The sequence below is a fragment of the Vulpes lagopus genome, chromosome 4, assembly GCF_018345385.1.
Source record: "Vulpes lagopus strain Blue_001 chromosome 4, ASM1834538v1, whole genome shotgun sequence".
In the NCBI taxonomy this organism is placed as follows: domain Eukaryota; kingdom Metazoa; phylum Chordata; class Mammalia; order Carnivora; family Canidae; genus Vulpes; species Vulpes lagopus.
In genome coordinates, this window is record NC_054827.1 from 49337245 (window position 1) to 49363776 (window position 26532).

A 26532-nucleotide genomic window follows, 5' to 3' on the forward strand; every position below is an offset into this window, starting at 1 on the left:
CATGTGCTCTTTCTGTCTAGGAGGCTGCTACCTCCTAACCACCCTCCCCCTACGCACACCTTCACTTAGATAACTCCTCTGGGTCTCAGTTTGCTTGCCACCTCTTCCCGGAAGCCCATTCTCCAGTGCCTTACCTCTCTTGCCTATTTATCAGTACACAGAGCTAGTTTGAGGAGTGCACCAGCTGGGAAGATTTCCAAGAGGCTAAATCTATATGTGGAATTGAAAATAATCTCATTGGGAATGTAAGTGAAATGGAGAAAGTATATTTTACAAAAACGACACATCGCACTTTCTCTTACGGAGAGCACCATATACAATGGTAACACTTAGGCACCTAAACAATTTTCTAAGAAGGATGGATTCTGTTCATTGCAGCCTGTTGTTTTGCCAATTGGAGAGTGCAATCTGGGGCCTGGAGCTGGGCTATCCAGGATAGCACAGGAGGGCTGAGACCCTCTACCAACCATCTCACCTTCTCTAACTTCTCCTCATGTGCTCAGTCTCCTCGAAAAGAGCTACACAAACAAATATGACAAAAGTGCAGCTCTCCTCCTGTCCTCCCGTCTGCTTACCACCAACAGAGCAACTGCTCTTCATTATGATTTCCTCTTTAGCTGTTTGTCTTCACGACTGGGCTGTGAGGTTAAGGACTAAGCACTGAATGTGGTTCTTCCATTTACCTACCTACTGACTTAACAGGTAAAAACACTGCAGTTCAGAAAGATTAGGTACGATGTCTCAAATCACACAGCATCTAGACTGGTATAGAAATCAACCTGGCTCCAGTGTTCGTGGGAATACTCAATAACCATGCAGCCCCCTGAAGAGCTTCTACCCCCCTCAAAATTGAAAAATGAAATTAAAATGGACCAGAAGACAATAAAATGCTATTTATTTCTTACCTCTTCAAGTTTACCACTGCCTCTCCACCTGCTCATGAAAACCTTAGTTCCCCAATGCATTTCATGAGAATAATAAAAGGCAATATACACATGCTGAAGAGACTGGGAGATTCTACTGATGGTATTTATTGATGTATTAACGAGAAACCCATGTGAAATGGAGGGAGCTAGACTTTGGTATTTAATCACTGGTGAATATCTATCAGTCCAGTAAGTCAATGGGAAATAAAGGTGGTATTTAAAGTCAAGCTCTGAAACACTCACTTCTCTTGGTGATCTTGAGCCCCCTTCTCGAAATGTTGGCTTACATCTGAAATTAATCTGTCATTTAAAAAGAAAAGTGTATTACATTAGGGATACGCATCAGACTAGATTGACTTACCTGAACAAATCAACAGCGACACATATTGAGACTACAAAAGCCCCAAAGAATAAGGAACACAGTTTAACACTTGAAATCATCACCTTACATAATCTATACAGATCCCAGGTGATCCTCTATCTCTAATCCACGTCTCTTTATTCTCATTGATGAAATCAACATATCTTTAAACAATAGTCCCCTTACACTATAAATGTGAGAAAAAGATAAAAAGTAAAGAAAATATCTAAGGCAGCTGAAATCACCCAGTTATGTTTCAGATTTTAAAAGTAGGACAACATAAACTTGAGAAATATTTAATATGATGATGATGATTCACACACAGAAATTTTTCTTCAAGTCTTCAGTACTGCTTTTTTTTTTTTAGATAGGCAGGTCTCCTGGTAACATGTGTATCTTCTTTAGTTACTTGATAAGGTGAAAGGAGTATAGAAATGAAAGAGGACATAAGTAAATGGGGTTGGAACAGCACGAAGAAAAAAATATGTATATGTATACATATATGTATAAATGTTAGTAGTCCTCCCTACAAAATAGCAGCTAGCAATAATCGGTAACATATTCATGAAAATAATGAATGTTGCAGGGGATGAAAATATTTCAACACGTTCACACATGGCAGCTCAAGAACATATAACACAGACACTCACAGGTGGAAAGAGAGGAGAGCAAGAGGCCAACAGACTACTCACAGCTGGAACCTCCCCTTTCCTGCAAATACCCAAATGGACCGCAGAATCTACTTCTTCCAGAGGCAAGACACCAGGGAGATGTTACTTCCATCCCACCCACACATTCATGCTGCCCCCCAAGAAAGGACAGAGAGCTGGCTTCTGGCCGGGCTCTCTTCCTTGTAGCTACTTTAAGAAGAAGAAATTCACAAAGGTCAGACGAATCTAAACAATGATTTTTAAAGAGCTTATAGATTTTTTTCTTTAAGAAAAAAAGATTTTATGGGTGGAAAATTCTATGGGTGAATAACAATTTTGTCACTGTAAAAAAAAAAAAAAATTGTGTGTACCAGGCTTTTCTCTCTAACCTCACCATTCCTCCTCCCAAGAAGCAACATAAAATGATATCGAATTTTCCTTCAGCAAACAATATGGCGAATTAACCTTAAGCACTGCTTTTCCATTACTAATCTGGTAACAATGTTGGTATTTCAGGTTTTTTAAAAAGGGCATTGTTTTGAAAAAGTTGGCAATAGGAACTGACACCTGGTCTTAGAAGCCCAAACACTTGCATTGTAGCCCACGCTGCAGCAGGTGGTGCTGTCTCACCTTCTCTAGCTGTTCAATGCAGGCAGTGTGGACGACGATTTTACAGACCGCACACTTCCTCCTCAGGGCCGATTTCTACAACATTCAATTCAAAATACAAGAAGAAACATTAACAGTCTGTTCTGAAAAGTCCCTTGGCATTAAAGAGAATATACATAAAGAAGACAAACATAAGCAAATTTAAAACATCATCTGAAACATTTGATAATATGGCAAGCTTCAATCCCTCAACCCACCTCCTACCTCCATATCTCGATGACTTGGGGTGGGGGGCTAGATTTTCTCTCCAAAATGTAATACTTATGATAGCTGCTATATATTGAGTATATAATATGGACCAGGCTCTTTATTCTGTCATTTCTAAGTTTTATAACCGAACAACAGAAGCATTAGTATCCTCCTCTTTTGTAAGTTTCTTTTTTTTCCTTAGTAGGTTTCTTTTTGTTTGTTGTTGTCTTTTTATATTTTTACTCTGCTAGTTAAGCAGCACGACTAACATGCAGAATTAAATCTAAATTCAAAACAGGCATTCTTTAGTGACTGCCAGGAATCGACATTTCAAGGGGTCAATCACTTTAGGCTTCTATCCCAGGCAAAAAATCTCTACTAAGCTACTTGGGTCTTTACCCAAATCTTCAGCAAAGTAATAAGAGCAGCCTAACACTTACACCTGGTAATACCAATAGGCAGTAATAACAGGAGCAGGAACAACTAAGACAAATGTAGTTCTCACTGTCACTCAGGCACTCAGAAGCACTTCACGAATAGTAACTCAGTTAACCTTCAACAACCCTACGAAATAGGTAGTATTTTTTTTAGGATTATTTTTTTATTTATTCATGAGAGACACAGAGAGAGAGGCAGAGACACAGGCAGAGAGAGAAGCAGGCTCCCCACAGGGACTCTGATGTGGGACTTGATCCCAGGATTCTGGGATCATGACCTGAGCCAAAGGCAGATGCTTAACCACGGAGACACCCAGGTACCCCAACGGGTAGTATTTTTACTCCCATTTCATAGATGAGAAAGCTACAGCATAATAAGTGATGCACGTGAGGTTTCATAATTAGGATACTGCAGAGCCAGGGAGTCTGGCTCCGAGCTCATGCTTGTCCGCATTATACAGTTTGGCCTGACAGACAGTATAGTTTCAATGCACAATAAGAATACTTTTGAGGTGTATTTTTCCTCTAACAATAAAGAAAAAAATGAGCAGCGGGGTGAGAGAGGAACAGGTGGTATCTCGATACTCCAATGTCATGTAAAATCCAAGCTGGGAATGTTCAGGCCTCTCTACAAAGCACAGGCTAGAAGGTAGGTCTGCATGAATAACTGGAGTTTGAGCACTGAAAGCAGCTTAATATAACAAAGCTAATCTGTGAAACAGTGAATCAAAGCATCCAAGTGTGAAAGGCCTGAGTCCTTATTCTCAGGAAAGGTGCTAGTATAGATTACTGGCAAACTGCTCTCTTTTGATGTGTGGTTTCCCCTGCTGAGATATAATTTTTGAGCCAAAAATTGAGGTATTGCTGCTACTGAAGAAAATTAGAAGGACTGCAAGCCACCCTCTCGGAAGGGGCAGGATCAGGAATGCAAGCAACTCCAGCCTGCTCTGTCCCAGATGGTTCCATGCGTTCAACATGGGGTTTGCATGGTGCTTTGTGCCTTCCACCGGCACCCAGAACCCTGCAGCATCTCAACTTGCAGTCTAGACACCTACTGACTGAGGTTTAGTTACCTGCTTGTAGATGGCTCTCCTCTGCCTGAGAAAAGAACATGGTCTGGAACATTAAGTAAGTTTGACAATCAATTGATTTTGCAAAGAACAAAGGATAAGGGAAACCCAAGCGTCTAGCTACACGACTGGAAAATCTCAGCTCTATTACTGAAAAGACAGGAGAGGGAGGAGGACGAGTGGGGGGGTAGGGGAGCACAAACAGTGGTAGTAGTAGAAGCAGCAGCAGCACTCGAAGCAACAATAGGATTCTAGTTTGCAGAATGCCCATGAGCAAATTCACGTTTTTCTCCCCTCTCCTTCAGATCTTCCGGTACAGATCACTGATGCAGCAGCACCTGCAGAGAATGCATGGGGCAACTGAGTCATATAGCCAATCAGAGTTGTAGTGAGGCTATGGAAACTGGAATTGATTCCAGCCTACTCATCATCCACAAAGCCCCTGGTAGATTACACTGCAGACAAACACAGCAACTCTCCTCACAGTAGGCACCACTGATGGGTTATGATTTTTAAGCACACTGGACAAGCCTCCCTCCTTATCAGTAATTCTTGCTTCAGTCTGGCTTTGCACCTGCAGAGCTCCAGGGACTCTGGGAGGCTCCTAAGAGGTCACTGAGGATTGTAGGAAGAGCACCAAGCAGGCACAGGGACCCAAGAACACTGGGTAAAACCAGAATATCTCTTCCTTTCCTTGTTTTCTGTACCAGGATTCTAAATCAGAATCTCTTTTGAGGGGTACCTGGGTGGCTCAGTTAGTTAAGCATCTGCCTTCAGCTCAGGTCACAATCTCAGAGTCCTGGGATCAATCCCTGCATCAGGCTCCGTGCTCAGTGGGAAGACTGCTTCTCCCTCTCCCTCTGCCTGCCCTCCCACTGCTTGTGTTGTCTCTCTCTCTCTCTATGTCAAATAAAATCTAAAAAAAAAAAAAAAAAAAAGGAAAGAAAGAAGAAAGAAAGAAACCAGGAAACAAAAAAGAAAGAAAATTTTTGGAATAAGGTATCTGGGCTAATAGTAAGAGTTTGAGAACCACAAGGTTCAGACAAGTTATCTCTCAGCTTTCTGGAACAGCATGTAAATATGTCAACATCATTCATAGAGTGTAATTCAAGTGCAATGTTCTCCAGATGATAATGTAGGAAATAAAGTGCTGTAAGTTATAAAACCAACATTATTTAAACAATATTGAATCTTAAAAAACCCTCTTAAAATATATACTTTCATGCCTCTAGAACCAGAATATACAGACCATAATCTAAATTTTTCTTCATAAACACTCTAACATGATGCATTTTTCTATGAAGAACAGTTATTTTTGTTTTCTTTCTGACAGACTAGATATCCTTTCAATGTTGTTGTGCCTGTCTTTTGTTGCCTTCAATTTCTTCAGTGACAGCTTCTAACAGTTAATAATCTAAAAAGTGGGTAAAATTCAACGTGGATCGAACTGGAGGGTATTATGCTGAGTGAAATGAGTCAGAGAAGGACAAACATTATATGTTCTCATTCATTTGGGGAATATAAATAATAGTGAAAGGGAATAAAAGGGAAGGGAGAAGAAATGTGTGGGAAATATCAGAAAGGGAGACAGAACATAAAGACTCCTAACTCTGGGAAATGAACTAGGGGTGGTGGAAGGGGAGGAGGGCGGGGGGTGGGGGCGAATGGGTGACGGGCACTGAGGGGGGCACTTGACGGGATGAGTACTGGGTGTTATTCTGTATGTTGGCAAATTGAACACCAATGAAAAATGTATTATTAAAAATTAAATAAATAAATAAATAAATAAATAAATAAATAAATATAAAAAGTGGGTAATTGAGGCTTATGATCATATGCAAAATCAAGCAAATTCTGAATGAAGGGCTTTTTCAATAGTAATAAAATACATGGAATTTAGTTTCTCAAGTGACAAAAACTGTTCCAGTGAATCAGAAATTTTAACTCCTGACTTCTTGGTTTATGACTATATTTTGACTGGTCAAAGTTATTCAAAATAGCTAGATGATAAGCTTTTGGGCAGAAATTGCTCAAAACATACATAATTTTTGTGCTAGGTTATTTTACAATTTTTAACTGCAAGATTTAAGCTAAATACAAAGTTAAAAGTGTCAGAATATAGACTTTATTTACATTTTCTTTAAAAAACCACTAAAAAAACCAACCACTGAACTCTTATTTAAACCAATGCTTCACTCTTAAAAAGTGATGAATCAAAAAAGGTCATTAAGGGATCCCTGGGTGGCGCAGCGGTTTGGCGCCTGCCTTTGGCCCAGGGCTCCATCCTGGAGACCCGGGATTGAATCCCACATCGGGCTCCTGATGCATGTAGCCTGCTTCTCCCTCTGCCTGTGTCTCTGCCTCTCTGTGTGTGTGTGACTATTATATATATATATATATATATATATATATATATATATATATATAGTCATTAATTCTACATATGTTTACAAATTAAAATTTTAAAAATTTAAAAACTCACTCTTTTCTATGAATTTAAAGGCTAATCAGACTTACTGCTTTGAATATCAAGTGATTTCAATGCTCTTACTAAGGATTTTCTGATTTTGTCAGTATTCAAAGAAAATATTAGGAGGAAATACTCGAGTCCTCAGAGCTGGCATGACTACCCCTTCTCAGTCTCCCTGTTTCAGAAGAACTTAGAGACCAAAGCCTGCTGCTGGCCAAATACAGTTTGGACTTGCAGCATCTCTCCCCAGAGTTCCCAGGTTTGGGCTCACAGACTTAATGCAAGGAGTCACTACTTCTATCAGCTTTGTCTCTACAATGAGGCTACACTGATAAAAAGATGAATGGCCAGGGAAGGGTTCCTCTGGGCAGGAACCCAATCATACTGGGAGCAGGGAAGGAGACAGAGGAGGCACTCTGGGGGAAAGGACTTAATGGAGCACAGAGTTGGAAAGAGGTGAGAGGACGGGGCCAAGGGAATGGGCATCAAGCTCTGCCTAGCAGTCTTCTTCCCAGTGATTCCTTAGCCCCTTGGCTTACCCCAGATCCAAAGCATCAGGCTGAGGAACAGAAGCTAAGTGAGGGTTGGGAATTAGGTAAAGAGTAAAAAGAAAGCAAGGCAAGAAGAATTATATCCTCCCTTCTTGCTCCCTTTCAGACACAGAACTCAGTCTATGGGGCGCTTTGGTGGGAGGGGCCACCAGGAGAGGCAACAGAGCACAGGTAAGGCCATCTTTTCTTCCTCTCCAAGGATAGAATGGAATGCTCAGTAAAGAGGAGGGAGGAAAGCTCCTAAGCCTTTGGAGTGTCAGGATTTCGGTGTCCTTTCAGTGGGGATTGCCTCTATGGGCAACATGAACCAGAACACTGTTGCTGTGTAATCCAAGGTAAATGAAAACAAGAGTTCTTTGATTTATTTAAAAACCTAATTAGAAGAAATGACAAGCATACTTGGCAAGTTCTGCTTCTCTGGGGATCCTGGGATGCAATCTGTAAATTGGTATTAGGAAAAATGAAGAATGACATTATCTGAAAGTTCCATTAATGTGATTTGAGGGCCAAGCACAGCCTCCAATGCCACTCATGTTGGCTCCTCTTTTCCTCAAACAGAATGCAGACACTTCGGACAAACCAGGAGGGCAGCTATCTGAGGTCTCAGCGCACCCCTATTGTGGTTCTTCATTACATCAGTAAGTCTATGACAATAGGATTTCAAAATCCCAGACTGAGGAGCAAAAACACCACACATGTGGAGCAGTCTGTGGCTCAAGGGTAATCTCAAAGCTGTCTCCCAGGGTCTGCTACAAGATCTCACTCTGTGTTAAAGGGGTCAGCCTTCAGCCTAAGGATTGTTGGTCCATGTTGGAAGGTCAAGACCCTCATTTGCCAAGGTCCTATGTGTTTGTCCCCTGTGTCCTCTGGATAGACAAGGGCTCAAACTCCTCTGAGGGAGTCCCTCACCATTGACACCCTAGATTCTAAATGCCAGATGTACCTCAAAATATCTGACAGAGAAAGGAACAGGAACAGGAGGTTGGGTGGAGGACTTATGTAAATGAGTGCACAAAATTTGCTCATGCAATGCTCAAATACATACCAATACACCTAAACCTGCATGTGCCAGTCCTCTGGAACCATGATGGTCTGAAGTGTCCAGCATAAATTAATTTTCCATGTGGCAGAAACAGTGTTAACCACTGACTTTTCCAAAGCATATCTATAAACATTTAATCAAGAAATACGTTTAACCACCACTAAGAAGATAAGGCAATGCTAAGTGCAGTGCAGGAATTAAAGAGGAAGGAGCTTCTGTCCTTCCTAGGAAAAGCTGGCAAGCCACTTGAGGCAAGGAGGACTCACCCGGGAGGGTGGGGGGAGGTCATTAACAGAGAAGGCCACACATGGCTAGATGCTAAATGACCAGCTCAGACAATGAGAGCCATTATTCAGAGGATGATAAAATCTCAGAGGCTGAGTCAGTAAGAAGGACCTAACAGAAAAACAAATGCTTGAATTGGGCCTTATAAAATGTATATATTTCAAAATTTGAGGACACTTCAGTAAAGAGCCTTTATGTAGCAGCCACTGATATCTCGTATAGGAATGGAGGCTGGGTTTGGCATGTTTCACGGGGTACAGAGTTGCTGGGCTCACAGGTGTCCACTGGTGCAAGTTCTTGGGTGCCAGGTTGAAACTTGGGAGTATGGAGACTTCTACGTGTGTTCCCGGCTGGAGGTTCAGATGGAATAAGGTGTCCCCAAAGGTAAGGAGTAGGAGAAATGGCCATATTAAGAAGCCACAGGAGCTGTGTCATAAGGGGCTGCAAGACAAATGGCAAAGCAGGGCATCCCCGGGTGGCTCAGTGGTTTAGTGCCTGCCTTTGGCCCAGGGCATGATCCTGGAGTCCCAGGATCAAATCCCATGTCGGGCTCCCTGTAGGGAGCCTGCTTCTCCCCCTGCCTGTGTCTCTGCCTCTCTCTCTGTGTCTTTCATGAATAAATAAATAAAAATCTTTTTTTAAAAAATGGCAAAGCAGAACTATTCCCAAGAGGCCTCAGGGTTAAAAATTGTAGAGGTATAGGGGTGCCCAGGTGGTTCAGTTGGTTGAGCATCTGACTGTTGGTTTTGGCTCAGGTCATGAACTCAAGGTTGTGAGGCTGCACACTCAGTGGGGAGTCTGCTTCTCTCTCTCTCTCTTCCTCTGCCCCTCCCCGCACTCATGTTCTCTAAATAAATTAAAAATAAAATTTTAAAAAATTGTTGAGTTACAAAAAGTAGGAGATTCCTCATACTCCTAAAATCCATCACCAAGTACACTACTGGATACATACCAAGAGCCTAATAGACATTCTGGAAGGAAAGGAAAGAGGAAAGAAGAAGGATTTGTAGAGAAGGGCTTTCTCTCTTTCAAGCCCCCAAATCAGCCCCTATCTGGAGAACTGGCGGCTTTGAGATCATGAGACAAAACCTTCAGCAGGACAGAGGCATTCTCACAGTAGGCAACCCCAAAAGAGAAAATGCGGTACTTTAAAGGAAGAGAAGACCTCTCCACACAGAGGGAAGATAGGGTAGAGGCTTCGCAGTGATTACAGCAGCACCACCTTTGTGTCACAAATGAGATACCTTCTGCAGAGCCTTGGGGACACTGGATGGGATAGCTATTGGGCAGAGGACTGAGGTCTTACATAAGTCGGTAGAGTTAAGAACAAAAAGTCGGTGCTATTGCTGCTCTTGTTATACTACCTGTATGTACAGGCTAAATTGGAATCTGTACTTGGATGATGGTCATGGGGGTGGGGAGGAAACACACTGGACAAAATTGGGGCCAGCAAGTAGGCCAGGCTTCCCAAATAGAAGTCCCGGTTAGGTGATGCAGATCAGGCCAGAACGGCAAATCCAAGACTACTCAAATCCTTAAATCTAGGCTGAGCAGTACAAATTTTAATCTAATATGCAATGGAACGCTGACAGAGTTGTTGAGACCAATGTGGCCAAAAATAATCATTTAATCTGGTGGCAAGATGTCGCACAATCTGAAAGCAGGAGAAAGAAAAAAGGAGATGGGACAAAGTAATTTATTAATTCAGTCAATCAGTAAATACCAAGCGTATAGTAGGTGCCAAGCTCTGGGGATACAGCAGTGAGCAAAGCATTAACAAAACATTTTTTTTTTTATCTCATGGAGATAACTTTATCCAAGAAGAGACAGAAAATAAATATGATACATAAATATCATATGTTGGTAGATATAAGTGCTAAAGAGAAAAATTAAAGAGAGAACCAGAAATAAGAGAAAAAAAACAAGAGTAGAAGGAAGCTGTAGTTGGCCAGGAAAGGTCTCAATGAGCAGATACATTCTGAGGAGCACCGGAAGGAAGTGTAGGAGTTCGCTTGCAGATGTCTGGGGGGAAAGCATTCAAGGCAAAGGGACCAACAGCAAGTGCAAAGCCCAGAGGCCTGAGGGCTTTGGGATGTTTAAAGAGTGACAGAGGGGCCTGAGTTGTCGAAGTAAATGAGGTAGAGAAGAGGCCGGATAACAATGGCAAGGCCAGATCACAAGGGGTCTTGCAAATCATGGTTCCGACTCCACAGTGATAACTCACGTATTAGGCAATTAGGTACTGAGCTGAAGTGACAAAAACAAAACAGGAGTGGAGGCAGAGATGCACAAGTGTGTAAGTGATAAAGTAGACCCCTCTCCAGTCACCTGCGGGCCTCCACGAAAGCTTAACACAGATGTCTCCTACTTGGGCCCGTAGGTCTTCCAGTTAGCGGTCTTCCAGACGGCCAAGGACGGCTTCCCTCCTACACCTTGACCAGCCTGCTGCTGGTGTAGCCGGCTGACTACACATACTACAGTGCACGGCGTGCTATGGTGCGGATTGCCTCGAAAGTCCTGCAATAAGCCTCACTTGATATGCTTTTCAAGCAGCACATTGTATCGTGTTGTAAAGAATGTGTTATCTGAAGCAATGTGTGTGTGAAGTGTTTACATTTCTAGAGACCCGCTCTCCTGAGTAACCTCAGATAGGCCTATAAATCTAGAAGGTCACAAGAGCCACCTGAGCTCAGGCACAGAGGTGTTGCTTCCACAGCTTCTCTGGAGACACATAAAGAAGAGCCTTCTCCTGACTGTTTTGACACAAATAAAAGTCTTATGTTTCCTCAACTGATGATGTTTATTTTTCATGTGAAGGGAAAGAAAACCCAAATCTTAGAGCAGAAAACTGAGGAAGGGAACAGACTGGGTGAGCTGAATATGAGAACTAAAACATCTTATGAAAACCTTTCCTCCTCCTGTAAAGCAGGCAATCTGGGCTCACCGGAGAAACACTTAGGTAAAAACTAAATTAGTAGAAATTGTGTTGATTAGCAATGTCCACAATAGCCAAACTGTGGAAGGAGCCTCGGTGTCCATCGAAAGATGAATGGATAAAGAATCTGTAGTCTATGTATACAATGGACTATGCCATTAGAAACGACAAATACGCACCATTTGCTTCGATGTGGAGGGACCTGGAGGGTATTATGCTGAGTGAAGTAAGTCAATCGGAGAAGGACAAACATTATATGGTCTATATGGGGAATATAAAAATTAGTGAAAGGGAATAAAGGGAAAGGAGAGAAAATGAGTAAAAACATCAGTGAGGGTTACAAAACATGAGAGACACCTAACTCTGGGAAATGAACAAGGGGTAGTGGAAGGGGAGGTGGGCAGGGGGTGGGGGTCACTGGATGATGGGCACTGAGGGGGGCACTTGGCGGGATGAGCACTGGGTGTTATGCTATATGTTGGCAAATTGAACTCCAATTAAAAAAAATTAAAAAATAAATAAAAATATTTATCCAAGAGAAAAAAAAAGAAATTGAGTTGATTCAAAGATGAAATTATTGGTTGGTTATAAAGAATGGCATCTTGTCTTATTTTTAACATTATATTAAGATTGGTAAAAGCTACGGTCAGAGTGGCACAGTATTCACTTTAAGTGTGGGGGCCGAGGGGGAGATATTTGCCTATATCTTAATAGCTCGCACTTACAATAAAATTTGTATCATGTTCTTTAAGAGTGGTCTAAAAGTGGCTAATGTTAGTGAATTCAAGGCATTTTTCTCTAGCAAAAAGAAAAATTGATAGGTACTGATGGGTTGCAGTAGAAAGCTACATGTAGAAAATCTTAGGAGGAGTCCACATCGTGGAACTCAGTTGAGTTTAACTCTTACACACACTACTTTTATACATCTATGTAGAATTTGGGTGCAGTTAAAGAGATAGGAAACAAATATATGTTGCAGTTGTCACTTATGGAAAGTAAGGTGCGTGGTCTGATAAATCTGTGTAGGTCTGATGGAAAGGTATGTAGACAGGGCTGCTCTGAGAGACTGCTGGGCTATGGGATGCTCAGCACTGTGCACTCATGGACGGATACGAGGTTGCTCTGCTGCTTACACATTCGTTCTGCCACCTTCATGGTCCTGATGCATTAAAAAAAGGATTTCAGGACAAAAGAAAAAAGGATTTCAGCCTAATGAGCTAGAAGAAATCTTCCAAAATCCATAATTCTATTTCCCACTCTTGGTTGTCATTTTACCCAAGGATACTTGACATTTCCGTAACTATTGTTATTGACAGCCTCTGTACTTTGTTGCTCTCATCTCTTGTTTTACCTTTTTCTCTTCTGCCTGTCTTTTCTCTTATTTCTTTTTCCCCATTCATTTCCTCTATGTTTCTCAGCTTAGGTGCCAGCAGGTCCTAGCTTATATGACCAGAGCCAGTCAATGGCTTTGACTTTATTGTGTGCTTTCTATTTTTGTTTCTTTCAAGATGACTTTGTGGCTGCTGCCTGTTGAATTTTTATACTCTTTTCAAGTGATCTCAGGTCAGAGTTGTTGCACATCTTACAGATTAAATGAAGTGTTACTATATGTGCAAAAAATGTATGTAAGTAGGATTATAAGTAGACAGACACTAATAAATAGATATTTGCACAATGATAACTCTACACACCCAAAGATGCACATTTATGAATTTCAAGGAAATAGATACGAGAATGGCTGGACATACTACAGAAGTCATAATAAAAATTAACAGGAAATGGTGTGTCTATGTTGTGTTAATGGCTCTCTCTAGTTCTGAGGTAGTCTGTCAAGTGTGTAGAGATCTGAGGTTCAGTATAAACTAGAGAACACCAAAGTCTGCCTTTCATTCCTTGCAGGTGTGATGGCACCACATACATTCCCTAACCTGCAGCATGATTCCTAACATGTTCTCATTATCAGTTTACATCATGGAAATAGAGGAATTTTGTTTGTTTGGGTTTCTTTTTAATTCACAGCTTGAGATTTCTAAAAAATAATTTAGATACACATGCTTTAATATGGAATACTGTACCTGCTTAAGAAGCCATATTGAGTTATGGTAAATAAGCTATTCTTTCATTGCCATTTCCTATATCCCAAGCTCTTGGTGACATAATTAAGAGAAAGTCTTCCAGCCAATCTAGCCCAGGGGGACCACTATTTCAGCCACAGTTCACCCAATGCTATATCCCCAGTTGGCACCATAGTTTTTACTCACATACACACACCTACCTATACCATCCTTCAGTGAGAACGTCGCTACCACTGACGGTATTTACCAGTATGGCTGGTAGTAGAATATATGCATTATGTGCACTGTCATCACAGCCCACTCCTGCCATGCAAGGCAGTACTTCACCCATTTTACAACAAAGGAGGTAAGACCCTATGAGATTGAACAACTCTCCCAAGATAGATTAGCTAGTGAAACCCAAGTCTTTCTGGCTCAAAGCTACATTTCTATTACAACTTACTATTTCCTTGTCATTTTACTAGTGAAAGATTAGGGGAACAAAACTAATGAAGATAAATACATTTGACATTGCTTCAGATGATCCATTCTCATGAGAGCCCCATGGGGATGGACTATAAGACAACCATACCATGACCACCTATGTCAAGAATGGTAAACACCCAGCCTCTATCCTCCATGAGAAACAAATAAAATGGGCTGCAATTGGCATGGCACAGGCTATACAGGGGTTTTAACCACAAGAGCCTGATAAACAATGAATGTTGAACCCCCTGCTAAAGAGCCTGAGAACTAAGGCAAGAATTCAAACATCCTGGATGCTAAGTATGATGATACTTAAATGGCAGGGTTCGATCTGGTGACAGGCATCCATGTGTGCATGTGTGTCTCAGTAATACCATCACTGAACTCATTCATTCCAGAAAAATGGCAGGAAAACTCCTGACTTTAGTCACTGCTCTCAGAACTAAGGATCCAGGACAGTAGAACACAGGAAACAGTCTCTGAGCTAAATGGAACTTGTATGTTCTAGGATGGAGATACAGGCAAGTAGATGAGTGATTAAAAAAAAAATAGAAAGTGATCCATGCTATATAAGATCAAGAGAATGGAGAAGGGCCACAGAGTTGAGTGACAGCCTGTCAGCTGGGATCTCACTTCATGAGCTCCATCTTCTCTTTTATTCAGTGAGAGTAACGTGCTGATCATAAGGCCCTCCAAAGTTTGTACTCGGCATAAATTAAAAATAATAATAATAATAATAATAATAATAATAAGGGATCCCTGGGTGGCGCAGCGGTTTGGCGCCTGCCTTTGGCCCAGGGCGCAATCCTGGAGACCCGGGATCGAATCCCACGTCGGGCTCCCGGTGCATGGAGCCTGCTTCTCCCTCTGCCTGTGTCTCTGCCTGTCTCTCTCTCTCTCTGTGTGACTATCATAAATAAAAAAATAAAAAATAAAAAAAATAAAAACATTTAAAAAAAAAAAAACAAAGTTTGTACTCGGGCTTTGGCTCGGGATAAGTTTCTGACAACCCATTGCAGCCACTTCCACTGAAGGAGGAATGACTGTAGTGGAAGATTTTTACCATGTGTTCGTGACTTGCCACGCTGTTGATTGCTGTATATGCATGATCCCATTTAAGCTTCACAACAATGGTAAGAAGCAGGTATTGTGCACATTTTGAAGATGGGAAACTGAGGCTACATGATAACCAACATCACACAACCAGGAAATCCCAGAGCCTAGATTCAAAGCCAGATCACCCTTTGATTCCACAGCCCACATGCCTCCTCAAATGAAGTCATCAAAGCAGGCTTTTCCATTTCCATGTGTTTTTATGACACTACTTTCTAAAATCTCTATCTGCCTGGTCTATGAGATAGGGACCAAAAATAACAACAAGCTCCTAACAATTAGAAATCATGTCCACTTAGAGGCTGGTAGTAATTCTGGGGAACATCTGATACAAATAATGCTTCAGCCAAGACTGGGGCCTCTGAGCAACAAGACTATTGGTTGAATTCTATTTTCTGGGTCTCTGCACTGAGAACAGTGGAAAAAGCAAAAGCATTTCTATATACCTGGGCATTGCCTAGCTGAGATACAAACCCTATGTTCAATTAGATGCAAATTATTTTTATTAAGTAACAGGACCATGCCAGTATGAAATAACAACAACTGCTCCACACAAACACATACCACAAACACAGCCTCAATCTAAATTATTGCAGAAGAGATGAAAATTATTCTCAGAAGCCCAAACTCTTAAGAATAAAATACATGCTCACGTGCTCTCACTCTCTCTCTCTCTCACACACACACACGCACGCGTGCACACTTGTCTTAATGAAAGTTTAGTACAAAGGCAAAATAACAGAAGATAAAGAACAGGTATGAAACTCTGTATGGTTATTTTCTCTGACATTCCTTCACCTTTAAATGGGAGGCAACTGCCTCGATGACCAGCCCAAAGGGTTCCTGTTATTGACCAACATTGACAAGTCCTACGTAAATGCCATTATGTGAGCATTTCTAAGGTTTCCAGTGAATACTGGGATCCCACATGATGCCAGTAGCTGTTCTGTGGGAAAAATAATGGATTCATCATCCCTTCTCCCAAGGAAAAACATAGGAAATCCTGCATACTTTGTATCTTCTTAGAGCTTCATAACATACATTTGTATATCAAAGGTGTTCGGTGTTTGCTAAACTTATTTGGTCATAAGTCTGCTTTAATAAACAAGGCACCGTATTTTTTATAGGAGTTTAGTGCTCTCCAGAACATGATTTGGTTTAAAAAAAAAAAAAAACGGACTGTGCAAAAAGCCAATGATACTGTTGATCCATGGTCACTTAGGAGGGAAGAATCCTAAAGATTCCTGGGCTCCATAACACATCTCTGTCTCTGTTGCATGAAGTGGGCAGGATCAGTACGATACTCCCCTCAAGTGCATGGACAGCATTCTACACCAAATAATTACACTAATAACAACAATGATAGCTATACTAGTAACAACGGCTAATATTTACTGAGGGCCTGCCACATGCCAGATGCAGTTTGAAATGTGCACTTGGATGATCTCATGCAAATGCCCAACCATCTGGCCAGACACATATGGAGTACCATCACTTGCACCCACAGAACCACCTCACTCCCTTTCTCCACTCACGTCCACTGACCACAGGGTCAGGAGCAGATAATCTTTCTATGCAAATGTTTTTCAAAACAATTTTTGTTGATGGCTCTGCTCTCCCTGAGTCATCTGGATTCATTAGCTCCTCAATACCCTAATGATGGGAGAGACCTCTGGCAGAGAGCAGCATTGGCAGCTCCCTGGAGATGGCATCTTCAAGGCTGGCACCCAAACAACAGAAAGTTGGCTTAGCCTCCTGGGCTTTATTACCACACTCACAGTTCCCTGCAACAGCCCACACCCGACTCAGCCAAGCTGCCATCTGGGGGTATGGCCCATCAATCTGCCACGCTGGACAACTGGCATGTGTGGGATCAGCAGGCAAGCAGTCCTGATGCATTCTGAGGCTTGAGTCCAATGTTGGTGCTCTGTGGTATACACCTGCCAGACCTGAATGCACAGATGGGCAGAAAGGCCCCACCAATGTGTGCTGGACACTGCTTTGCCTCTTCACCCACAGAACAGAGATGCACATGAAGAGCATCTGCACTGACTGCTGTCTAGTGTGTCCATATTCCAGAGATGAAATAAACAGTGTGTGATCAGGTTCTGCATCTTTTTAAAAAAAAAATTTTAAGCAACAAAAAGCTGAAAGTGTTGCTCAAATAGGGCAGGAAGCTACCGCACTTGTACTCTAACAAGTTTCTTCCAAGGATCCAGTGAAATGCCCAGCCCCCTTGTGAGCAGAGGCTGTGATATTGCAATGAGACTTCTGGTCTACCAATAAGGAGACACAGCCTAGATGTTTTCCAGAATGGGTTACTTTAGTTTGCACACTCAGTTTCCCTATCCATGACCTAGGAAGATTATGGATATTACACACATAGCAGTAAAATGACAGGTAAAAGTTTAAGTCTCAGTGTTGGGGTTAGCAGAAGAACCCCAAACGTAAAGGTCTTCTTGAGAGCAAAGTCCAACCAAACTACTCATTAGGTCATTCAGCTTGATGACATTGAAATAGAAGTAGGGACAGGAGAAAACAAGAAAGGACATTAATGTTTGTCAAGTAATTTAATCTCTCTACCAATTTTGAGAGGCAGATACAATCACCACTATTTTACAGAAGGACCTGGGGCTCAGAGAAGCTGGGCAGAGCTAGGATATTTATCCAGATCTATTTGTCTCTAAATCTGCATGGTTCCTCACTCTCCACATCCCACCCCACATCACATGGCCTCCCTAATGCAATTCGTTCATTTACTCAATAAAACTGTATTTGTTAAGCTTCCAGCAACATTGGAAGACACTTTAGAATGAAGGTCGTGGGGGAGCGGAGTGGCCATTTTTGCTAAACCTTACCCACAGGGAAAAGATGAAAGCAAAACGTATAAACAAAACAATTACAAAAGGAAAATAGTACCCATTAGCCTACCCACAAAAACAAGGTGACATAAGCCCACTTAAAAATAGAAAAGATATCTGGAAACAGCACTCTGAAGTCTGACAGTTCCTTTTTTCTCTCACCCAACCTACACATTCTCACTCACCTAACGTCTAACTACTCTCTTCCCCGCAGTTCTCAGCTGCGGGCGCCTCCCTGCCTGTCTGCTCACTTATGCAGAGAGCCACGAATGTCTCAATGAAATCTTCAATCAAGGCTGTTTGAAATATACCTCCGGGTGCATGCCCATCTGTGAGTCTCGCGGAGGAACCCATGTGGCCAGATAAGTCACCATACAGGACAACTATGGTATTTGTTTCCCGGGGCTGCCCTAATGAAGTATCACAAAGTGGGTAGCTTAAAAGAACAGAAATACATGAACTCACAGTTCTGGGGGCTAGATGTCTGAAATCAAGGTATCCACAGGGTTGATACCCTTCTGAGGACTCTGAGGGGCCATCTGTCCCATGCCTCTCTCCCAGTTTCTGAGGACAGCCTGTGGTCTGCAGTGTTCCTGAGTTACAGCTCCATCACTCCAGTCTCTGCCTCCTTCTGGTGTATCTCTGTGCCCTTCTCTCCTTAGAAGTTCATTTGTCACACTGGAAGAGGCATCTTAACTAATCATGTCTACAATAATCCTATATACAAATAAGGTCATAATCTGAGGTCCTGGCGATTAGGAATTCAGCATCTTTTTTGTGATACACAATTCAAGCCACAACAGCCACTATACACACCAGGCGCTGAGACCAGTCTCTTCATTGGGTCCTGACACTCTTTATGAAGTAGAATGGTAGACTTCTCCACCTACATGTGACAGCAAGGAGTCATCTGTAGAGTTATTTTGTTTTTAACAGATTCACACCCGGTGCCACCCAACAGAGTGGTAGATCCAGTCTGGTACCAACCACTTTAAGAAACAAAATTAAGAAGTTTTTATAAGTTCACAGTGCTCATCCAGCACTAAGAACCACTGAGGCTGATCTTAGTGACCACAGTGTAAATCAGGAAGTGGAGGCAAAGTAGGTGAAATTTGTCCAAAGTTCACTCTACACAGATGGAACAGGTTTTCTTTTTTTTTTTTTTTTTTAAGATTTATTTATTTATGATAGACACAGAGAGAGAGAGAGACAGAGACAGAGACACAGGCAGAAGGAGAAGCAGGCTCCATGCCAGAAGCCCGACACAGGACTCAATCCCGGGACTCCAGGATCGCGCCCTGGGCCAAAGGCAGGTGCCAAACCGCTGAGCCACCCAGGGAGCCCCGGAACAGGTTTTCAAATCCAGGTCAGGCTCACAGAACCCATTTTCTTCCTACTTCCCGCATTGCCTATCTCTGTCTCTCGTATAGAGGCAGGTTGCGGACCAGGACTACGGTTATTAGGTACCTCAACATAGCAATGTAGGCAAATGTCATTTCAGTGTAAAAATAGGTGTGCACTAGAATGTGCTCTATTGATTATTAATGGAGGCGTGAATTTCTTTAGAAGCAAATCTCTGGCTCAACGTCTTTGTACATACTATAAACAAAGACTGGGAATGGTTTCTCCAGAGTGCACCTACTGGACCGTGATAATGTCATTTCCAATTAACTGTCACTCTCAACACTGTCTGCAGTTTCGGGTACTGTACTCAGCCCATAAACTTTTACAGAATAATAAATGAATGAAGAAATGTCCTCCTCAATAAATAGCACCAAATGAGAGTGGTCCTAATTGGAATTTTATTTCAATTTTTCTCCCCCCATCATTGTGTTGGGAAACCGTGATCCTTCTGCTCCCATTTCATTATTGCTGCATCCCTTTCTCCTCTCTAGACCAGAAAAAGAAACAGTTACTAATTTGGGGACTGTTGCTGATTTAGGAACAACTTTAATCCCATTAAATTTCTGCTCACAGACATTCTATACTATTAAATGTTGCCACTAGAGAAATGCAGAAGATGAAGGATTTTAAAGGTCATTTGGTTCAGCCCCAACGCTTTGGAGCAAACTCTCCTACAAATGTCTTAGTGTCCTATGATGTCACTGCCTTGCTTTCAATGCCCTCCAATATCAGCCCCAAATATCAGTCCATATGGTAGCAGGAAGTCTTGGACTTGCAGGATAGCCTTGGTTTCAAATAGACTGTTGCAATGTCCCTGTAAGGTAGAGTGACTACCTCAGTGTCCCTGATGCAGTTCTGGTTTATAGTTAATGTTACAGCACCTGATAACCAGCAGCTTCTTTCACCCTCAAAACTATCTTACGTTAGAAGATTTATTATATAGCCATGCTTCATAAGCACACAGACATTTATAACATGCACTTCAAGTTTCAGTTCAGAAGACATGAACACACACAGCCCCCATCTTTCCTTATTTCCATTCTTACCTAACACATGCCCTTTGGTATGCTCATGCATGTCTGATGATGACTCCCCCCTTGCTCAAAGCTTGTTCCTGTCTCTGAGTTTGCTAATGTTCCCTTCGTTCCTAAATGTTCCCCTGCCCCACTCCACTTACATAAATCTTACCCATCTTTCAAACCGTGCTCAAGCCCCACTGCCATGAAGCCGCCTCTGTCTACCTCAACCCACACTGATTTCTCCCTTCTCTTAACTTCTACCCATGACATTTGCTTTGCTAAAATAAGGTAAGGAGTGAAAGGCACATCTCTGGGAATGGCCTCACTCCTCCTCCAAATGCTGTGCCTGTACACTGTTTAGAGGTCTCCAGGTAGTACCTGGTAATGGTAATTTGGTCTTTATCTCAACAGGTTGGCTATCTTCAAAGATGCTTCATTAAAAGAAAGGAGAATATAATGCATAATCCATTTGCACATGCTTTTTTCTTACAAAACTGTTGTTCAGCTAAGAAAGCTGCAAATAGAACATTTAAACTGTAGCCTCTCTTGAAGATTAACTTGCCTAACCTCTTAGCCAAGCATATGTGCACACCCCCACATCCCCTACCCCCACCACAGCATCCTTGAAAGATGGTCATCCATCTTGTTGGTAAACACATCATTTGAGCCCATCTCTCCAGATACCTTGGTCCTTTGCTGGACAGTTCTGGTTGTTAAAGTTCTTCCTTATAATAGAGTATTTCTCAAAGTTAAGTCTGTAGACCATCTGCACCATAGTTATTTGAGGTGCTTGCTAAAATCACAGATTCCCAAGTCCAACTCTGGCATATTGAATCAGCATTTGGAGCAAGGAGAGAAACAGTCATCTACATTGTTAACAGGTTTTCCAGGTGATGTTTATGAAACATGTAAGATTCACTGTTAGAGTCAGTGGATTCTACACCTAGAATTTAGTTCTACTGTCCTAACTATGGAGAGCAAGACCCTTCCATTTTCTTTGAGGCAGATCTTCAAACACTGGAAGAGATCAGTTCTCTCTACTTCCCCTCATTCATATTCTTTTGCAATCCAGGTTATTTCACTCTTCTTTCTCCTACTACCTCCTCACACTCCTCTAGGTCTTTTTCTGCTTGCCAAAGTCCCCTCCCCCCACCAAATATGCCCAAATGAGAGAGAGCACTAGATTTGTAATGCTTTCACTACATACTGACCATTTCAGCAGTGCAGTTCACCCTCAGATGATGTAGGGGTTAAGGGTACTGACCTCCTGTGCAGTCAAAAACCCACACATAACTTTTGACTCCCCCAAACATAACTACTATAGTGTGCTATTGGCCTGAGGCCTTACTGATAACATGAACAGTCAATTAACACATATTTTGTATGCTATGTTATATACTGTATGCTTATAATACAGTAAGTTATAGAAAACATTAAGAAAGCCATAAGGGAAAATACATTTGTATTACTATACTGTATTATTCAGAAATATTTCACATATAAGTGGATCTATATGGTTCAAACCCATGTTGCTCAAGAGTTAACTGTATATCAATTTACACTCCTACCAGCTGACAATGAGAATATCCATTTAGGCTTAAACTAACCAACAGGTATTACCATTTTGCAAATCTTTGCTTATTTAATGGGCACATGATGTTGACTCCTCACAATTGTTTTGAGTACTTTTAAAAATATTTTTCACATATATACTGGCATTTGGTAGCTCTTTTGTGAATTGTCTGCCTTTTCTGTTTTTTTTTTTTTATTTTTAATTCATTGTGTCGATTGCTACAAGTAAATTCCTTCAATGCATTATCTCATGTAATGCTACAAACATTGCTCTCTTTACAGAAGAAACTGAGCCTTCAGGAGTCTATGATGAGGAAACACAGATCTTCTGCTTCCTCACTGATTCATTCCTCTTTCATCATTTATTTTTTTTTTTGGAGGAGAGCTCTTCATCTTCCAGACACATTGTAAAGTGAGTTAATTTTGCTGAGTATTAAAGATGAACTTTGGAGAAAAACTCAGAAGAGCACCAGGAATATTCACAACTCTGTTGTCTCCTACTTACACTTACGATTTCCCTTATTCTTTTTTATTTTTCCTGGTATAGAGATAATAGTGATCAAGTTATAATCAGTTGGTGGGTCATGATGCTACCCAAGGTGTAAGGTTTATCTACATATATATGCCAAGAGAGGTACTGACCCTAAATGACTACCAGAAGAGGATCAAAGTGAGTAATTTGGAAATGATGTAGAACTCCATAACAAATTAGAGTATCAGTAGAAATCGTTCAAAAGCAAGTATTTGGAAGTAAAATTGTCTTTCATTTTTTTCCATTTTATATTATCTGATATTCCAAGACCAGTGTTTATGCAATTAACTAAGATCCTAATGTTAATTCATTATTTACAGCATTTCAGACCAAACAGCAGAGCATCTCTGGGTTTTCGGTTAATTTAATCAAATTTTATGCAATTATACTTTAATTAAGAATATGTATGCAGAAAGTTGAAACCCTAATATTTAAATCAATTGAATTTATAAGATTAAGAGAAATGAAAACAACTAAGTACAGATCTCAGTTGGAAGCAAAATTAAAATAATTTCATCCTACTCTCTTTTTCTAAGAAGGTAGCCAGTGCCCAAAGGACAGGAGTTCCCAAGATCACACAGTGAGTGGTAACAGTGAGATTCAAATTGAGACCCTCCCTATACAGCTGGGCCTGTCACTGATCTTTGTTCCTAACTTCACTTAAAGCAACCCTGGTCCTCTAAACTCTTATGAAATCTCCCAAACAAAACCTAGAAACCAGTCGTTAAAACAGCTAATTCAGTTTTTAAAGTCTTGTTCCACCGGCTTTGCAATTCTAGGCAGCCTGATAAAAGTCCTTGAGGGCTATATTCTTCTAAAAGCTGTAGTGAAAACTCAATTTCTTCCTTATTAGTCATTAGTAGAAACATATTCATGTGTAATTCCAAAGTCCTGCATTTTGCCCCAAATTTGTCTTTCATGTAATAAACAAACATAATGAAAAAGAAAAAGAAATGTATTATATGTCATTTATGAGGCCCGTTTCCCCAAATAAGAAGGAACCCTTTTTTTTTTAATTTCTTCCTTACTCTTCTAGGGTTCCCATTACTCTCTTTCCAAATCAATAATTTTGAATTACATAAAAATTTAAGTTCACTTTCTTAATACAATTTTAGTTCCTCACAACTTAATGCCTGGCAACCATGCTCTTTTCACAGAACATAAAGACAATCTTGACATTTATACTGATGGTTCTAAATAGGGACACAAAGCAAGTTTTAAAAAGCATGGGCTATTTCAATGTATTTGTTAATTGTCCAGTTTCTAGAATTTTATCCTCCACAACTTGATCTGAATTCAGGCATACGGCAGAGATATTGTGGGTTCAGTTTTCGACCACGGCAATAAAGTATCACAATAAAGTGAGTCAAATGAATCTTCTGGCTTCCCAATGCATAAGAAAGTTATGATTTACACTATTCTATAGTCTATTAAATGTGCAATGCCATTAAGTCTAAAAAAAAGTACCTACCTTAAAAAATACTTCATTGTTACAAATGCTAACCATTATCTCCGCTTTCAGTCAGTCATAATCCCTGATCACAGACGACCATAACAAATAATGAGCCAAGCCCTAAAGCCATTAAAACCGACCCCTTAAAAGCCACATTAACTGTCAACCGTCTCACAAGGTACAGGCTCTCTCAAACCTCTCCTTGGAGATTCAGGCATGGTGGCCTCTGTGCTGCTGGAAGACTCAACTTGGCGGCCCTCCCAGGGGAAGGTGAGAGCCCAGAGGTCCGAGGAGCACACTCACTGCAAATCTGACTTGGCAGTTCTCTTCTCCCAGGTAGCATAAGTCTCCTGAGACGTTGGTCTCCAGCCACAGGTGCTCTCCGTTCACGGCATTCTCCTGGAAGGAAAAGATCCACCTGAGTTCAGTTTTCTTTTCAGGCATCAAGGGGGGAGATCTCAAATTTAGATTCTGGATGCAAGAAAATAAGCGTAGCCCTGGAGATATGGTTGGTGTTAGTCCTATCAAAATTCTAGAAACAGAATAGATATTTGGGAAAACTTTGTCTGAGCCATAACTAAAACAGACATTAGGCCTATAAAAGCTTTATCCACAGATCCCGTCATCTGTGAAACATATTTTAAATAAAGGAAGAAAAATCCCTCACATTGTTCAACAGAAGGCCATATTTATCCAGGCCCAACACTGCACAGCCCACAACAGTTGAGACCAAAATCCTATTAAAAGGTGCCTTTACTTAGTAAATTAGCTAAGAAGAAGGATAGTGCTATTAGAGTACTTTAAAGACTGTTTGAAGCCATATGTATTATCAGTAATGGGTAAATTATATTCTAAAGCAGAGGCCTCTCAAAACTTACTTTAAGTCACTGTGTACTCAAAGCATAATGAATTTCTACTCATTCACACTTTTCCTACTTCAGTACATCTTTCACCCATATAGCTCTACATTCCTCAAACGGAGTGATTTCCCTGCTCCTACATAGTCACATCTGATGGCAAACAGAGGTGCTGTGATGGGTGACATAAGTACAATAATCTGATGTTCAGGAACACATACTGTTTCATTGGGATGGGTGGGGGGAATATAATACTTTAAAACGGGATAATGAATAGGATGCCACCTTCCTTCTTCTGGCACACTACCTCAGAAACATGGTGGATTTATGTATTAATTGTGAATTTTGCTCATTTGCTTGAAAAGGACTCAGCTACTAAGGAAGGCACTGTATTGGGTTAACCACAAAGAGAGGAAGTTTACTGATTTTAAAAGAAAATTGCTCTTGTTTTTATCTCATTCATCAGTGGGGCATGCAATCACTCTTCCATGGGGGATGTTATAGACTGAATTGTGATCCGCCACCCCCCCAAATTCATATGTGAAGCCCTACTCCTCAGTATTTGAGGATGAAGCCTTTGAGAGTTAATTAGGTCATGAAGGTGGAGCCCTCATGATTGGGATTAGTGCCTTGATAAGAGACACACGAGAGGGCTTTCTCTCCATGCATACACGGAGGAAAGGTATCTGAAGACAGAGTGAGACAGCAGCCATCTACAAGCCAGGACATGGTTCTTATCAGAAACCGAATATACCTGTGCCTTGATCTTGCACTTCCCAGCCTCCAGAACTGTGAGAAATAAATTCCTATTGTTTAAGCCACTTATGGCATTTTTGTTAAATGACTTCAGTAAGGAGCTTTACAAAATAACCAAGTAACTTGGAAGTCCATCTCACATGAGTCACCTTTATAATAACAGACTCCAGAAATGCCCGCCTGACTGCCCTCTGAATCCCAAAGCTCAACATGAAGTAGCAGAAACATATACTGAAGAGAAGCTGAAAAAAATACAAAGTGCCATCATCTCTTATAATAAATGTATTTCTTAAGATTCCAGTACAAAACCTTTCTTTTCAGAGCCCATAGGCTCAAATGATTTTCAGGCAAGAATAAGTGTAGGTTATACAGACTTCACAATCTGAGATAGATGACACCAACTCTTAGAAGAGTGAAGGTGAGGGGCAAGAGAAATTCATGAATTCTATAGATATTGAAGGATCAGGAACAACACAAGGTGGGAGGAGCAGGCCCTGCATATCTCAGAATGCCTCAAAACTCTTCCAAAAAAGAAAGCAGTGCTAATGAGAATCACCACCCTCCATGTCAAAGGGTGATTGACCGTCTTTCCACTAGAAATTTTTCTTTTCTGTTGGTCACTTTCCCTGTAGAAAGTCATGTTCATGTTCTTTATGAAAGTCAACGGGAAAATGGGGTTCACTTCACAGTCCATCTTACAGAAAAGCAACAGAAGCAAGACAAGAACACCCTAGAAATTTTCAGGTAGGGATGGATGAGAACATACTTAAATATGTGAAAGGCATGTTTTTGTTAGGTATCCTAAAGAAATTGGTCCCCAAAGTCTAAAACAGCCTATTA

General features: G+C 41.1%; 1 protein-coding gene across 1 annotated transcript in view; it reads right to left on the bottom strand.

The window, feature by feature from the left end:
• The window catches only part of DGKI (diacylglycerol kinase iota), a 427088-nt gene that overhangs the window by 242149 nt on the left and 158407 nt on the right, over nt 1-26532 (bottom strand). Inside the window, 3 exon segments of the mRNA XM_041753541.1 lie at nt 1170-1226; nt 2568-2642; nt 24383-24478. Coding sequence (XP_041609475.1) covers nt 1170-1226; nt 2568-2642; nt 24383-24478 — 228 coding nt within the window.